The sequence below is a fragment of the Oenanthe melanoleuca genome, chromosome 3 (assembly GCF_029582105.1).
Source record: "Oenanthe melanoleuca isolate GR-GAL-2019-014 chromosome 3, OMel1.0, whole genome shotgun sequence".
NCBI lineage: Eukaryota > Metazoa > Chordata > Aves > Passeriformes > Muscicapidae > Oenanthe > Oenanthe melanoleuca.
In genome coordinates this window covers 92,301,322-92,318,585 of record NC_079336.1, presented here as the reverse complement: position 1 = coordinate 92,318,585, position 17,264 = coordinate 92,301,322, and the positions used below count along the sequence as shown (strand labels likewise).

Here is a 17,264-nt window from a genome sequence, read left to right as displayed (position 1 = left end):
CCATCCCTATCCTATCCCATCCCATCCCACTGCTCAGCCCCGCCAGCTCCGCCTGCTGCTTGGCCAGCGGCTCCGCCACGGCACAGCAAAGCTCAGAGCAGAGCGGCACATCTCAGCCCCGCCTGGCATCGCTCCCCATCCCCATCCCCATCCCCATCCCCATCCCCATCCCCATCCCCATCCCCATCCCCATCCCATCCCCATCCGCCCCGCCGCCACCGCCCGTTCCTTGGCCAGCGGCTCCGCCATCCCCGTCATCGCCAGCACGGAACAGCCCAGCCCAGCCCACCCCAGCCCATCCCGTCCTGTCCCATCCCTCAGCCCCGCCGCACCCCCGGCTGGGCTCGAATCGCTCTGTCCCGGCAGCCGGGATGAGAAGTTTCCCCTCCTGCCCCTCTCTCTTCCCTCTCCCCCCGTGCAGGAGCAGCCTCGTACCTGCGCCATCCCTGGCTCCCCTACGCACCGATTCAAAAAAGTTGGTATTTTCCGTGTAAAAACCATATCAATTCTCTAAGTTTAGACGAAAAAACAACCCAAAAAAATCATCGTCCACAAAAAAATCCCAATCCAACCCAACCAAACAAACAAAAAACCCAAAACAAAACAAGAACCAACAACTCCCCAAAACAACAAAAAACCCTCTCCAAAGAAAAACAACAGAAAACCTCATCACCAAAAAATAAAATAAATAAATAATAATTAAAAAAAAAAAAAAAAAAGTAAAGGAAACCCTAACAGGTCTCAAATCGCACTGTGGTACGTCTGTCCCCCCGGGTTGTCACCTTGTTACAACCTTGAACACTGCAAGTAACAGATCCTTTGCAGCTTGATTTGTGCTGGTCGCCGCAGTGCTTTGCCACGGACCCACCTGCCCTCCCTGCACAGCCCAAACCACAAACAGTAAATTCTCCCCGAGTTTCCCCAAAACACACACACGTGGTGTGCGGGAGAGAGCATCTCCGTTCTGGCAGTGAGCTGCTGCCAAGAATGGCTGAAATGCTGCTGCTGGCTCCCCTGTAGAACAGCAACCCTCCGAGGGAGTATTCAAACCATTTGTTTCATATTTTAAGTCTGACTCAGGCCGTGCTGGTGCCAGGCAGTGTTCCCTGGGCAGCACACAGAGGCTGTGAGCCCTTTGTGCTGCACCCACTGCCCACAGTGGCTGCCCAGCTGCCCTGGAAGGACAGGCACCTCTTTTTGCACACTGTTTTCCAAGTTCTGGATGCATGAATCAGTGGTTTGAAGCCATCCTATCTGACTAAAATGAAGGTTATTGCTTGAAAAATGCTTAAATAACCTTAAATTACTGGAAGTACTGTTTACTGAGATGTGTTGGGAAGTTTTCCTTCATTGCTGGTACATGGTGCTCCAAAACATTGTGTACCACTGTCTGTTTGCTTGCTAGTTTTGCATTTTCATCACTTATTATTCCTCCTTCTAAGCTCAGCACAGGTCCTGCTTGCACAGTTCATGGGAAGCCATTCCATTAAAAAGGAAGAAAAGCTAAGCATTGCCCATTCAGTTCCCAGTGTAGCAGAGGAGGCCCCAAGATCTTTTTGAAGTTAAATACAAATGGTCTGAGCAGCACCTGTCTGTAGATCACGGCCACACAAGAAAACAGCCCTGATACCACCTGGTTGCCCAAACCTGGCTAGGCACAGCCCAACTTCACTGTGCTTTGAAGATGCCTCCTGTCCCCTGTGGGTCAGAAGAGCTCTCTTTATAAAGAGGATAATGGCATTTTTAGCAGCACGTGGGAAATCAGTCACATGTGGAGAGCTGGAAGCAGATCCAGTAACGTTATGTGCTGTAAGCTGTGTGCTCTCAGTTGAGGTTGTGCCTTTAGCCAAGGTCTCCAGCATGGCTGTGCTGAAGCTGAGCAGGACACAGAGTGGCACTGGAGGATGGTTTTGCTCAGCTTTTTAGATTTCTTGATCACTGCTGAGTTATCTCACAGGCAAGGCCATATCCTGGACCAGGAGACAACAGCACCTGTGTCCCATCCTGATGGATCTGGGAGCTGTAGAGCTGCTCAAGAAGTGTTTCTTTGGCTCCATGCAGTGGTTTGAATCTGTACAGCTGCCACAGGTCAGACTTCTCTGGTTTTACAAGAGTCAGGGGTAAAGGAAACCAGAGTCAGTCAAAGCAATAGTTTTCACTGGCCCACAAAAACATTTTTTGGTTTGTGAACTCCTCTGCTCCAGCTATTTTCCAGCAGCTGCAGAAGTTTTAGCTGGGTTGAAAATTTTTCATATAATTACTTTGCTTTTCTTAGCTATCTCTTATGTGCCCCACAGATGATACTCACAGACCACTTTGTAATCTGCTGGCAGCTGCCAGCCTCTGCTGGACAGTGATCAAGACCAAGTGTGTGCAGGACTCTTATGTGACTGCTCTGCTCAGTCAGAGTTACCACAGTTTTCTTAGAGTCTCTGTGGTGCAATGAGGGTTGAGACTGAGCCAAATGGAAGAGGAGAGGAGTAGAAGGGAACAAAGCCAGAAAGAAACAGAACCAGCAAGAATTCAATTAGCAGTGGGAGAAGCACCTGGGCAATGCAGGGAAGATGTATATTTGCCACCCAGGCTTGTTAGTCTGGTCACAAATATTTAGGGACCACACTGTCCCATGTGGTTTAATGACAGGACTAGGATATATTGGTGTAATCCAGAATTTATCTTATTATCTGGGAAGTTGGCTGTCTGTAATGGTTTGAAAGCAAAACCAGTGAGAGATTCCAAGTCAGAAATACAAATTAATAGGAAAAAAAAAAAAAAAAAAAAAAAAAAAGAGAGAAAAATAAAATACATGCAATAGTACAAAATAAAAACCACTGACAGAGTCAGAACACAACCTGACAACCCACTAGTTGGGGTGGTGGTAGCAGTCCAGATGAGGTGTTCTTGTTGTAGTGATCCTGTAAAAAGGTCTGGTAGCTCTTGTGCTCTGGAAAGCAGTGGGTAAGGGCTGCTTTGGTGTTCCAAATCTCAGTTTTTATCTAGGTAGGAAAGGCTTGGCTCCTTCCCCTGGGTGGAGCATTTCATGATGGGATGATGTAATTTTATCAGTCATACAGTGGGACTCAATGGGCCATTAACAGAAAATATCTCCCTGGAGGAAGGATGGGTCTTGGGAAAGATAAAGAACATTGCCCCACCTGGTTTTAACAGCTGGCCCATTAGCAGAGGATATCTCCCACAGAGATAAGGATCACTGCCCCACCTAGTTTCACCAGAGAGTGATAGAATACACACCTTTGGGCATGTCTTTTCATTGTAACCTAGGACACTGTCCCACCAGCCATCTGAACACCACCCGCCCACAAAGTGCTCTGCAGCCAGGTAAGTCCACAAATCAACTACTTCCACTCCCAGCCCAGCAGTAGATGTGGATGGGAGTCCACACTCTGAGGGATTAAAGCTCTTTTGACTCACTTCATGAGCCAGTTTCTTCATTTTCTACATACTCACACAATATGCCCATTTTCTTTAAAGAAAGAGGTGATTTCCATTTGACTATGAGACCAGTGTAATGCTCTTGAGTGAAAATAGAGGTTCCACAAATAGTTACCCACTTGTGTCTCCCTAAAACCAGGAAATTTCAGAAGGAAAAAGAGATCTGATTTCTTCTCCGTCTCCCTGCACACCTGCAGCTCTTCAAAGAAGTCACCAACTCTCACATTTTGAAGTGAGTGGTTTCAGCTGCTGCTGCACCAGCTCATTCCTCATAAGGAACATCCATTCACAGCATGGAGTTTCAGGCAGGATGGGTTTGTCCTTCCTTATGCTCACACTCAGCAACTGTGAGTCACTCAGAGCTGCTCTTGCATCATCCCTCCTCCCTCTTGCTCCTCTGTCCTTTCACTGTACATGGATACTGGGGAACAAGTGGCCAACAGCTCAGGAAGGGAGGAATGGGCCCATGCACTTTCTGGGCTCCTGTTCTTCCCAGGAAATGCGCTGTTCTCATTGGGATGAGGATGGCTTCCCAGGAGAAGAGGCTTGCAGTAGCAGTAGTGATGTTTCACTAGGAAGAGAATTGCTTTCCTGTCTGAGGCTGGGATCTGGAGAGGTCCTGAGCTTTCCCCAACACCACAAGGTGGCTCCAGCCCTGGCCAGTTCAGTGTGAGGTGTCAGAAAGACCTGGGTTATCCTGCAAAATCCAGCTTTTCTTCCCAGTGCTGAACCATCACCCTGGATCAGCCCAACTCATGTTGTGGGGTGCAGGCATTACCTCTGCAGGATATCATCTTCCTCCTCCTCAGGCACCAACAGTTTTATGGCTTTTATAAACCAACCAAGCAGGATCAGAGCTAATTTCAGATGTGTTTCCCAACAGGGAACCTGCCAGGCCACAGCTTGTAGCAACCCTTCCCTCCCCAAATACTCAGACAAAACATTGCAACCTCTAAACCAGCAATCTTGGAGACAAACATTTAGGAACTTTCATAGCTCCCAAAGGTCTTCCTATTGATAGTCACTCCATTTTTACAGAAATAGGGTGGGTAGGAACCCCTAGAATATGAGAAAGCAAGCTCTGAGAATGAAACTGAACTGTTTTCATGCTGCAGGGTCTGCAGCACAGCAAAGCAGATTTCATCCTCATTAGCCAATGCTGCACTACAGGAGAGCCCTCTCATTTCTCCCTAGTGCACTATGTCAGGAATGTGTCTGAAACTGCTGGGTAATTGGCAGTTATTTTCTTCTAAAGATTTCCCCATAAGCAGAACAGTCCTGACTGCATGGGATTTTCAGTCCCTTCTTTGAAACGCAGGTGAAGCATTTTTTCGGTTTAATTGGCTCTTCCTTATTCCCCTCATCCTCTTGCTATCATCAGGAAAGGGGGAGAGGGAGAGGAAAGCAAGTACAGCCAGGCAAAAATATGCAAATCCCAGAAGCAACAAAACTCAGAATAATTGTTGTAACTATTAACCCTAGGGTTTAATGCCACTTCAGCAGCAGTTTTCGTCATGAAGAACTTTAAAACTTTTTTTCTCCTATAATACAAATGTTGCTGTAGTCAACAATAGTCCTCATCATCTCCTTTATATCCTCTAGATGGTGCTTGTGTATCACATTCTTCACAAAATAATTAATAAATCATGCTGCTGCTAATCAAGCTTGGAAAATGGATTTGAAGTGCTGTGACAGATCACTAGAACCAAATAGCTGTGGTGGACACACTGGTGGCCACCTGGTCCAAGCCTCCCCCAGAGAAAAGGATTGTCCTCAGCCTCTTTGCAAATGTGAAAATTGAAATTAATTATAATAATCTGATTGTATTATAGATTTATAAAATGGTTATAGAATGTGTTGGAAGAGACCCTAAATCTCCTTGCTCCAGCCCCCCTACCATGGGCTGGGGCACCTTTCACTAGAATGGGGTGCCAATGTCTTATCCAACCTGGCCTTGAACACTTCCAGGGATAAGACATCCACAGCCTCTCTGGGAAACCTGTTCCAGAGTGTCTCCATCCTCACAGTGAAGAATTTATATTTAATGTTTCATCTAAACCTCCCCTCTGTCAGTCTGAAGATCCATTCCCGTTTGCCTTATCACTACAGACCCTGTAAAAATTCCCTCTCCAGCTTTCTGGTAGCCTCCTTTAGGACCTGGAAGGTGCTCTAAGGTCTTCCTGGAGCCTTTTCTTCTCCAGACTGAAAAACTCCAGTTCTCTCAGCCTGTCTCCACAGGGGAGGTGCTCCTACCTATTGTCTTCTTTCCCTGTAACACTCTAGTGGCAACTGGAGTTACAGAGCACACCACATATCAAGTGTATGTCTGAAAAAGTACCTGGAAAACAACATATTCCAAATGTTCAAAATTACCTTTTCCAGTTGCTGGAGCACCCTGCTTTTCCATGAATGACACTGCCAAGTTTGCAGCTTGCAGCAATCACAGCAAAGTGGGAGCATTCCTCCCATTTCCCACAGGAAGAGAGGAAATTTCAGCACAAGGCACTGATGCAGGGTGGGGAAAGAAAGCAGTATTCTGCCTCATGAGCAAAGAAAGTTGGTACCCCTGAGTGGGTCTGTTTGACAGGAAAACAAATCCACCCTGGAAAGAAAAAACCCTCACCTCAACCTTTTGTTATTCCACTCCTCACCCTGGTTCAGTACACAGACATTCCTGGAAGTACTGAAATGCAACAGGGATAAAATGCTGGCCCCCCTTTTCCTTTATCAAATTCAACAGAATTAGTTTAATTTTGGGGTAACTGGTATATTAATTCCCTCAGCCCAACCTTCACTGTCTGGAACTGACCCAGTCATTTTATTTCCTCCTTTGCATTCACTCTCTTCAAATATTTGCAGACAAGCAACCTGGCCAGCCTCTCTTTGGACTCCTTATCTCACCAGGTTTCATTCCTTAAAAATTCTCCCTTCCTTTCCCCACACCTTCTGTCTAAATTTACCTAGGGGCAGTCATCAAACATGCTCCTTGGCAAACAGAATTACTGTTTACCCAGCTCTCAGCTGGCTTTGCTGGGGAATCCCAGCCATTACACAGGATGACAGAAGAGAGCAGCTGTGCTCCATGCAAAATATTTCCTCCTTCTGTTCCTAAACCTACAAAGGCAGCCACCTTTGGGGAAGGTGGGGACCTCTGTGTTGCTAGGGGTTGCTAGGGTAGAAATAGAGTTTTTCTCCTACAAGAACAGGAACCACTCTTTCCTAAGGTCTATAAAGCCTTTTGTACCCAAGGCTTTATTTGTTTTCTCTCTGTAAATATTTTATATGCAGGAAACACCACCAGAAGTCTGTAAATATGATGGGTAATCTCTCAGTAGCTGAGATGAGACCCTGTTTTTACAGATGGGGACATTTTAGTGACTTCTGCCCAAGGTGACACTGGAGAGGGGCAGCAGGGCTTACCAGCTTCCCTCCTATCTGGTGAAACTATTTCCCATCTTTGGCTTAGGTCATGCTCCTGTGTTGTATCCTTGCCTTCTGCAAGTGGCCAGCTCTAGCTTTGTCAACTTCACATCTCTTGTTGCTAATAAATTAAATTATAAATTCATACTGCTTTGAGAGCACCAGAGAGAGGGGTCTTTTAAAGAAAACTCATCGTTTAAGCCAGAAGTGGGTTCAATTTTCCCTAACTTTAAAACTCCACGGCATCTCCATTTAAGCTGTAGCAATACATATACAGCTCCAGGTTTTGTGGCTACACAACCCTCCAACAGCATAGAGTCCAATTTCAGATGGAGGAAAGGAGTCTTGAATCATCTTCACCTGGATTTTTAAAGAACTCATCCTTAAACCTGACTCTCAGCACAAGGAATGCACACAGTCTCTTTCCATCTGTTAACAGGTGTGCCTGCAAAAAGTTCTCCCTGGCTCCTTGCTAAAAGAGTGTTTTAAAAAGGGCCAACAAAACGAGCAGATAGCATGGGAGCAGCAGCAGGCAGTGCCCATAATCCCAGCCCTGCTGGCTGTGGCTCCCCGCCCGTCTCCCAGCTCTGTTTGCTCTCCTGGTGCCTCTCCCTCCAGGGCTGCTGGAGCACCTGGGGCAGCCCTGGGCTCCACCCGGGCCTGCTGCCTGCCCATCTCGCCCTCCTCTCCCTGCCCCAGAGGCAAAGGCAGAGCTGCAGCACACGCTGGAGGGTGGGCAGCATGTCCAGGGCCACGGCGAGGCTGTGCCAGGAGCGGGCAGCGGCGGACGGGCTCGGATCCTACAGGAATGCCATCAAGTACTTGGAGCAGGACTATGAAGCCCTGAAGCAGCAGTGCCTGCAGGCTGGCACACTGTTCAAGGATGAAGAGTTCCCAGCCTGTCCTTCTGCTCTGGGCTACCGGGACCTGGGACCGTATTCCTTCAAAACGCAGGGGATAGTCTGGAAGCGCCCCACGGTAAGAGTGCTCTGTACTGAAATAACTGTGCATTTCACTGCTCAAACCTAGCTGAACAACCAGGTTAAATCACTGAATATCCACTGCTCCTGCATGTCTTTTTTTCTTGATTCTATCTTGCTTTACTTCCGTGGCATAAGTGAAGTTGGAAAGGGGGTAGGAATCTTCTAAGCCCATTATAAAGCAGGGAATCCTAGAACTGCTTCATGGCAACCTGCTTTCTCCCTATCCATCCCAGCTTCAGAGAGCTACAAGTCCAGGGTGAAATCCAGAGATGGGTGCAAAAGCCCCACAGATATCCAGTCAGACCCAGGAGCCATGGGCTATCATTTCTAACACCAAGGTCTTGCTGCTGTGCCCCTCAGAAATCAGGCTAATACCTAAATAAAATCCTCTGCCCACTTCAAGCTGCCTGTAACAGTTAAATAGCAACTGACTGGAAATGTTATTACCTAAATACCTATATCCTAGAAATGGCTTCTGATTCTAAGAAAGTAATTTTCATCAGCAAAGATTAGATTATTTTTTTTTTTTTAAGGTACAAAATCAAGGCTTCAGAGATTTTTCTGCTCTCTCGTTTTTCAGGCATTTATTTCTGTCCCCACTTACCTCTCCTGTGTCATTTTAGAACATCAAGAAATAGTAAAAAAAAGAGGGATTCCTCTCCTCCCAAATTACTTACCTCCATCTGGTGGAGGAAAGGAGAATGAGAAAAAAGAAAATTTTGAGGCTTCATTATTTTTTCACCTGAAAAGTGAGAAACAGAAACTTGCAGGTTTACTGACTCCAGGTTTATTAACCCTGGCAATCCCATTTATCCATCAGCACCTCCCTCTGGCACCTGGATGTTACCTCAACAAATACCACGGATGTGTTTCTTGGCTTTGCCCATCCTTGGAGAAGATCAGCCTTAGAAAACTCATTGAATTAGACTTGGGTTTCCCACACAGGAACAATGTTGAGCCTGCTGCAGGCAGAGACACAGCCACAAGCACAGCAGGCTAAGGAATAACCGAGGGCTGAGATCCAACAGGGTTAAATGTCCCAGCCCTGCCTGCCAGAAGCCAGCCCTGGGACCCCTGAGGGGAAAATCAGCTGTGTGAAAGGTGCATGTGGCACTTGGGAGTGGCTCAGGAAGGACAGGTGTCTGGGTGAGTAATAAGTCATATGCAGCTGATGACACCAGGTGCAGCACTTTGCAGGGAGAAGAGGAAAAATTACACAAAACCACCTTCTGTGTGGTGGGTGACCTACTGCTGGACCCCTCTCCACTGGTCAGAAGCAAAAGGATGTAGCTGACATGATTCCTGTCAGAGGGGAGATTGACAAACTGGCTCTTCATCGTGTCCAAGAAGTCCTGGGGTGTCTCTGTCTCTCCATGGGATACTCAGAGCTGACAACTGCAGCTCTCCAGGAGAGCCAGCCACTGCCTAAACTGTCCCCAGCCCTGCTTGCCAAGTTAGACTTCCTATAAACTGCTCCTTGCTGCCATCCAGAAGCTCATGGAAAGTTCTCAGGAAAATAGAAAAGGCTTTTGTCTCTAGAGAGACAATAATGACTTCCTAATATAGGCCAGCAGTGGTTGGAGAGCTCAGAGTTGGGATAGGAGTGACAGTCATTGCCATAATTCACTTGGCTGGCCCCAAAGGGCCAGGAGGAAAGGGGGGATGTTGCTAATAAAAGCCTTTTGGCCTCCCAGGAAGCAGGGTCAGGGTGGAGGAACATCCTCCACATCATTGGCACTGGAAATTCAGCACAGCTCCAGTGGCACAGGCAGCAGCCACAGTCACAAACCCATCTGTGCTGCCTGAACCAAAATCTCAGCAAGGTGAAATAAGATGTAAATGCTGAGGTGAATTTTCACCTCTGTCACCCCAGTAGAGAAATTCTTGGTGGTATCACTGACAGTGCAAAGGGCATCAGGATTTGCCTCAATAAAAATACATGCAGCCCTCAATTTAATAAAGAAATTTTGTCCTGAGACTATGTTAATCAGACAGAGGAGAAAGGATATAATTTAAAAGCAGTGTTCAAAGTGTTTAATAGTTTTTGAATATTGAAACAAGGAAGAAGAAAAGGGAACTTTTCAGGCCAGAAAGGGAGATGCAAACTTTGAAATTGTCTTTCCAGGAGTTATGTGCCAACCCTCAGTTTATAGTTGGAGGAGCCACCCGAACAGATGTCTGCCAAGGAGAGCTGGGTATGTACAGTGCTTCTGAATTTTGTTTTGGAAAAGAAAAAGAAATGAAATTTCATTTAAAAACTCCTGACGCATGGACCATTTTGTTGGCTATGTCCCAGACATAGTATGGAGGGACAGACACCCAAGAAGAGGACTCACATACCAGCACTGCTGCCTGAGACAGGCTATATGTGGGTTTGTAAGAGCTATGGCAAAACTGGAAGACACCAAACTGTCTCCTGGAGGAAGGTGGAACAGAAAACTGGTTGGCTTTTGACCTCTTAAGACAGAGGTGGATGCCAACCTAATCATGGGAGCACTTGTCCTGAGGCAAGAGAGTGGGACACCAGGGAAGTTTTCTGCTGTAGCCTAGTCCTTAGGTTCTTCTCTTTGGGAGGCAGAGCAAATTCCTGCCTCAGTGTCACACAAAACAAATACACAACAACCAAGGAACAGAGCAGGAACTGAGTCTGTGATGTGCCATCAAGCAGGATGGTCCAGGTATGACCATGTAAACTTTGTAATACCATCCACGACAAACAAATTGTTCCAAGCCCTTCGTGCTGAACCCTCCTTTCTGCTTGGACAGCATCCATGTAGAGCTGTGAGCAGGGCCAGGAGCAACCAGGAACCAGCCACACAGACAAAAATGCAGTGCTGCCCAGCTCCCTAAATCAGGGCCTGATGCAGAGGAAATATCTCTCAGGCAGCACTCATCCTCTCCCAGACATCCATCACAAAAACCCTTCCTTACCCAGTTTTCTGCAGTGCTTGCCTCTGCCTGAACAGAGCTGCTGTGCAAGTGGCCAGAAGGGAGCTGTAAGGACTTCATTCCCCCTGGGAGGAGCTGCAGCAGCAGCTGCCTTCCCTCTCTGCCTGGCTGGTAAGATCCAGCTGCAGAGCACAGCAGCAGCAAACCCTCGACTGCACAGGGAAGGCTGAAACTCCTGTAATGAGAATTTGATCGATTAGACACAGAGAAATCAGCCTTTCTCCCTCCTGTGCTGCTAACTGCAGTACTCCTGACCTCACTGCTCTTCCAGCCCATCCATTGTGCAAATGAGGTTGAAACAATTTCTGCAAGTCGTTGGCGATAAATAACACCAGTGCTGCTCTTGTAAACACAAGCACTATTAAAGCAATTGCTAAAAATTCCCTGGTGTGCACTCCAAATCCCTGGGCTTGTACTCCAAATGCTAAAAATAAGATGCCCAATCACATACTTGCTCCAGGATATTTATTTGGTGGATGCTGGAACAGAGTATGGGGAAATCACTTAGTGTATTTCAGGAGAATGGCTCATATAAGGAGTAAAAGTGACATTTCTTGCCACGTCCTGTTTGGAAAGTTTCTATAATGGCATAAAAAAAATTTAATAACATACACCTGAAATAAAACCTCATTTTCCAGATACCTGAAATAAAACCTCATTTTCCCAGACAGTTTACAAGCTATAGGACTGAAAAATATTATCTGTTCTTAAACTAGAAGAGGCCAGTGCATTATTTGTGTTTAGCCTAGAAACTGAATACAAAATGCCCTGAGCCCTTTTCTGGTTCTGTCACCTGCTGAATATTTCTGTGGAGTCTGAGACCCTTGTGCTAAATGGGCTTTCTCTAGAGAGATCAGTGCCAAAATCCATCACATAGTGGTAACAACAGAACTGGACCCCAAAACCTCCTGTGAATCTGGGGATGGTGCCTTGCTCTGGGTTTTTCCAAGACAACTTTTAGTGGGCAGCAGCCCAAAAGCTGGTCCTGAAAACTATCCCAGACCTGGAAGAAATGCCCCAAGATCTGATTCTGCTATTATTAGGAGCTTGATTTTGTCCCTCTTTCTCTCACTCTCTCTCTCCCACACACAAAAAAAATAAAAGAAGAAAAAGAAAAAATAATGAAAGATAAGCCAATTCATTCCTGCAAGGCTGCTTACAATTGCTTCTATGCACACTGACCCCTCACAAAAATAAACTGCAGGCATGGGACTTCCCTTCTAGCCTTCAGGTATTTGCTTTACATCTCTGAGGCATACTCAGCTTTCTTGATATTTGATCCAATACTTTGAATATCAAAGTCCTTGTTACTAAAACCCTCATGTAAAACACTTCTATTTGAAACAGACCCTGATTACATATTTACATAAGCCACGTATGTGACTGGGTAACACTTGCTTTAGGGAAACAGAGCCTATTTTTAGTAATATTCTCTGATATGTTTTTTTTCTTTTAAATATAGCACTGCAGGTCTGGGTTTGTATGAACAAAAGGAGCAAGAAAACCCAGAGCTGGTCTCTCTCCATTAAATTTATTTCTTTGACAACAACTTAAGCTAGATGAATATCAGCTTGGGAAGTTTGATGGGGACTTGAAAGTCTTGGAATGTTTTAAATGTTCTTTGAACCTATCTTTTTGATAGCCTAGAAACAACTTGAAATGTAGTCACATAGTCTTAGTTATTAAAGGTGACTTATGAAGTTTTCTTGCTGCTATCTGAATAAGTTAACCCGAGGACTGTTTGCAGAAGTTCTTAAGAAATAAGTGGCATAAATTTAATTTAAATAATATAAAAATCCCCCTCAGTTTAACATTAGCTTTCCAGATCCACACTACTTATATTCATGAGGTGCCTTTTGTTCTGAGTGCCCAGAGGCCTCTCCAGGCTGGCAGCTGGAGGAGCTCCCTGAAGCCAAGGCAAATGCACCAGCCCACACCAGCCCACCCCACTTGTGCTTTGTGCATGCCTTGTCCTACAGGCAGATTTGGGCAGATTAGAGGTAGCCTGGAGAACAAACCAAAGCCTGACAGCTCTGAGATAGATCTGATACCTGTTGAGGGAACCTTTGAAGTGGTTGTAGACAGGAGAGAACTTAAAAACACTGGGTTTGTTCACTTATTTTGCTGTAGACTTTAATACATGGCCCTTCTGACATTCAATCCCATGGGCTCAGTGATATTGGAGATCCTGGTTCTAGCAAATATATCCCACTGATAGAAAAAATACATTCAGTAACAACTCTGAGACCCCAAGGAGAAGAAAACCTGGTCCCTTGCTGGATGCTCCTTTGCCTTTCTGTACACAGCTGCAGAACAAAATTAATTCCCATGGAAAACCTCAGAAAATCTTTAGAAATCTCAAAGCAGAGGCAACCTGCACTGCCATAAATTATAAGCTAGTGGGTCAGTGCTTCCTTTTTGCCTGGTGTGATGCCCCAGGTACTACAAGCTCTGAGCAAGGGCTTCCAGCAGAGACCAAAGCTGAGAGTCAGAGCTGCTTGGCAATCCAGGAAGCCACAGCATTGGGTTTGGATCCTTTCTGAACACCAGGCACTGCTGAAACAGCAACAAGCCAGAGCAGAGCCAGGACAGAAATGCCTCTGTGCTGCTCAGTTGCATCCTGGAACCAAACACTTGGACTTTTGGCTGAAACTCACCATCTCTAAGTCAAAGAGAGTTTAGATGCTCTGTGTCTAGACACTTTGATGGTAGCTAAACAGAAACTGAGCCCAGCTCTGGAGCAACTGAAACGAATCAAATTTCTCATTTATTTTATGGCCTCTGCAAGTGGAGCATGCTTGGGTAAACATCATCAATGCAGAGGAGTCGCTGAGCTGCTGGGTCACCAAGGATTTGCTATTGACTGCAGCAATTTAATTATCTCTGTAAAGCAGGAGCTGCCTGGCTAGCACTGAGAGCATCAGCCAGCTCAGGACACCTGTGAGCAGCAAGGGATTCTATTCCAAGTGCACTAAAACTCAAAGTAATTCTCCAAGATCACATATGTGTGTGTGTGTATATATATATATTTATATGTATATATATATATATATGTGTGTGTGTGTGTGTGTGTGTGTGTGTATATATATATATCCCCAGGAAATAAGCACAGCTAGGCTTCATGTTTACCCTTTCCACTACAAACTCAAGGTCAGGATTGCTTAAATTAAAAAAAAAAAAAAACCAAGAAAAAACAACCCACCAAAATTTTTCTTTACTAACATTTCAAATAGCTTCAGATCCAGAAATCAAGCTGAGTTACAAACACCATATTTGGCACTTGTCTGAAACTTCTGTTCATGAAATATGAGACTGGACAGAAGAAGGGATATGTATCCATAAGTGATTGAGCCTTGGAGGGCTAATATTGAGACAGCTGTAACTAAAATATAGTTATTTTTATAAGCCAAAATGCTGAAACTTTAAACCCATATGGTAAGCAGAAATGCTTTTTGATAGGGAAGGAAATAACACATTTAAGGAAATCCCCCTCATTTCACCAAATCTTCTGCCTGATTGTTCATCCAACATACACCATCCTCAGCAAAACCTGGAGTAGTTTCTCCCTCACTGGCTTTAAAATCCTGGCCAGGATTTTAGGGGAAGCCATTCCAGATGTTGCACATTGGCAGAGCACCAATCTGTCACAGTTGAAGGTCTTCCCTGGTCTCACAGGGTGGAGGGACACAACAGGAACACCAGGGACACCCACCCTGCCACCTTCTCAGAAACAATCCTCTGCACTTCACAGCATGCCAGGGACAGCCAGAGCATCAGAAAAATGAGGATTTCAGTTCTGACTTGATACAGCTTTTCATCTTCCTCCTCTGAAAATCCATTCCTCAGGCTTATCACCATTTATTTCTACTTCTACAACAAAAACAGAAATTATAACAGGTTAAGGCATATGCTATACCAAGAAAAGCCTCAAAGAAATAGTTACAAAGCAGATCTGAGTGTTCTCAGTCTTGTTTTTTCCCTGCATCTACATTTCCTTAGGAGAGAATGTTCTTAAAGCCTTTTTTCCCCCCACACCTTGTGCTCTGATAATTTTGCTTATTTTATACATCATAAGTACCTAAGGATGGGAGGAAACTTCCAGGACAGCAAGTTGATCCCCCAGAGAAGGTTTTTGCTCATAGGTGTTCTATAGTCTGAGGCTTCTGGACTTTCTTTTCTATATGCAGAGCATCAACCTTTCCATATTTCCACTTTAAACATCTCATAATCCTTTTATTTTATCTCCTTCTCTGCAAAGGAAATATTATCTTTCAACTAAGAGCTCTTGCCTCAAACAGCTTTTCTGCAAAGTAGCATTTAACCTGCCTTGCACTTCCTCTTCAAACTTCACTTGTATAGGATGAGCAGGACAGATTTTTTTAACCTCTTCTCATAAAAAATGCAGGTGCATGGGGGAGAAGCAGGCAACCCAACCATTTGTCTGCCCCCTTCCAGCTTGAATGCACTTTTCTGAATGTGGCAGCCAAGATAAGGCAGAGAATCCTGGGGAAGGCTCAAGCAGCACCTCACATACTAAAAATGGATTTTCTGGAGAAAGGCCTGAACTGCCCCAACAGGTAGAACTGTATCATCTTGTATGTCGTGGGTTTGGAGCCATGGTGTGATCAGCCAGCTCAGGTGGTCCCTGGGTCCCTCCAGGGTCCCTCCAGGGTCACTCCAGGGTCACTCCTTCACAGGGGTTTCTCAGAGCAGCTCACAGAGCCACCTGGGTGCCTCCCATGGGGTATGGGCAGCAGAGAGCACCTGGCAACTCCCTTCATCCTCCTTTCACACCTGTATTCACCATGGCATTAAATCATAAATCCCAAGTCAACATAAAGAGTTAACTGCTGCTCTAGGATGTTCAATCTTGCTGCAGATTAAACTCTTCCCTTGATTTCTCAATTCTCTTATTTCCTCTGAAGCCAGAGCTGCAATGCCAATTCCTTCTGCAGAATATGCACCTGCCAAAGGAGCTATGTCTTGGCACAGGTAATCCTCAGGAAACCAGGAAAATGTTGGTACCTTCAGAGCAGTTTTGTTTTGCTAGGCTTTCTGCACACCTCAGAAACAAAACAGAATCACAGAAGTTCCTGCTGCTGTTTGCAGTGTGCAAACACCACGAGTTTCCCAGGGGCACCACCTTTGGTGTGACAGAGGCTTTGCTTACCCAGCCCCCAACCCATAATAAACAGGTCACCAACCCAGCAAACAGCTCCAGCTGCAAGGCACACAGCCTCCAGGGTCCAGGTCCCAGGAGACTTCACCTCCCATTGGACTGCTGGGCAAATCTCTGGGAATAGCTCTAAGTTTGAGTTCAGACCTTCAAAGAGAGGGCTGAGCAGGAACAGGCCCACAAATATTCCTGCTATCCACTGAACCTTCTCCAAAAGATAGGAATAGAAGTCCCACCATCCTTCTATCCACCCAGAGCTTTTGCCCTCTCCTGGACATCTCCTAAGCCCCAGATGTGGTGGCTGGAACCTGATGCCTGCCAGATGTCTGCCCCAGATGTGGTGGCTTGAGTCTACTTAGAGTTGCACAGGTGATTAACTCTGTCCTGCCCAGCCACCCTTTGGAACCCACACACCTCTAATGCCTTCTCCTTCTGGCAGTGCTCTTGATCTCCTGGGGACATTGACAAGCTTAGGCGAAGCAGTCTGTTTTCACAGCTTCATTGCAGAGTCAAAGCCCAAACTGGGCCATTGAAATTACTGCCATGGTCAGCCTCAGAGGGCCCAGGATACCTGTGTGGTTTGGGTGAGTGGAAAATGGGCAAAAGAGAGAAATAACAGAACAAGAATGGATTGCTGAACCAAGACTAAGCCTGGCTCTTCATGCTGGCGTTTTAGTCTAGGTGAGAACATGACTTAATGGAGTTATTAATGAACTTTTCTGCCTTGCCATTGTGTTTTTAGGTGATTGCTGGCTCCTAGCTGCCATTGCATCTCTCACTCTGAACCCAGATATTCTGTTCCGTGTTGTCCCCAAGGCTCAGAGTTTCCAGAAGGACTATGCTGGAATCTTTCATTTCCAGGTACCTGTGTGATCAGGGCATTGAGAATAAAAAAAGGAAAATGCTCGTATTTAACTAGAAGCAGTTTTTTTATTTTTGTTTGTAACACATGAAATAATCAACAGTTGCAGTGTGTATGTGAAATTGATGGGGGTGAGAGGAAGAAAATAAGGACAGAGTTAAATAATGTTAAATGAGACCTGCTCACTGGTGAGGTTCTGCTGTCTTACAGCTGATGGGGCTCTGGGGAGTTACACAGATTTTGTACACTGAGCTGAACCATCAGGCATGAGCCCAAACCAAGCTCTGGTGCTGCCAGCTATCAAGAGTGAATTCAGGCGGCTGGTGTGGTTCCTTCTTCTTCCTCCCTTTCCCTCTCTACTTTGCCTTTATTTCCTTGCCTGTGGGTCCAGAGTGTTGGGATTTAGCCAGCCTGCTTTGAC

The 17,264-nt window shown here is 45.7% G+C and overlaps 1 protein-coding gene across 1 annotated transcript in view; it reads left to right on the top strand.

Annotated features, from left to right (window-relative positions):
- Positions 1-7,575: 7,575 nt before the first annotated feature.
- CAPN8 (calpain 8) overlaps positions 7,576-17,264 on the top strand; it is a 29,676-nt gene continuing 19,987 nt past the window's right edge. The window contains exons 1-3 of the mRNA XM_056488573.1: positions 7,576-7,851; positions 9,982-10,051; positions 16,724-16,842. Of these exons, the coding sequence (XP_056344548.1) occupies positions 7,615-7,851; positions 9,982-10,051; positions 16,724-16,842 (426 nt within the window). The 5' untranslated portion in view covers positions 7,576-7,614. The remainder of the gene's footprint in view (positions 7,852-9,981; positions 10,052-16,723; positions 16,843-17,264) is intronic.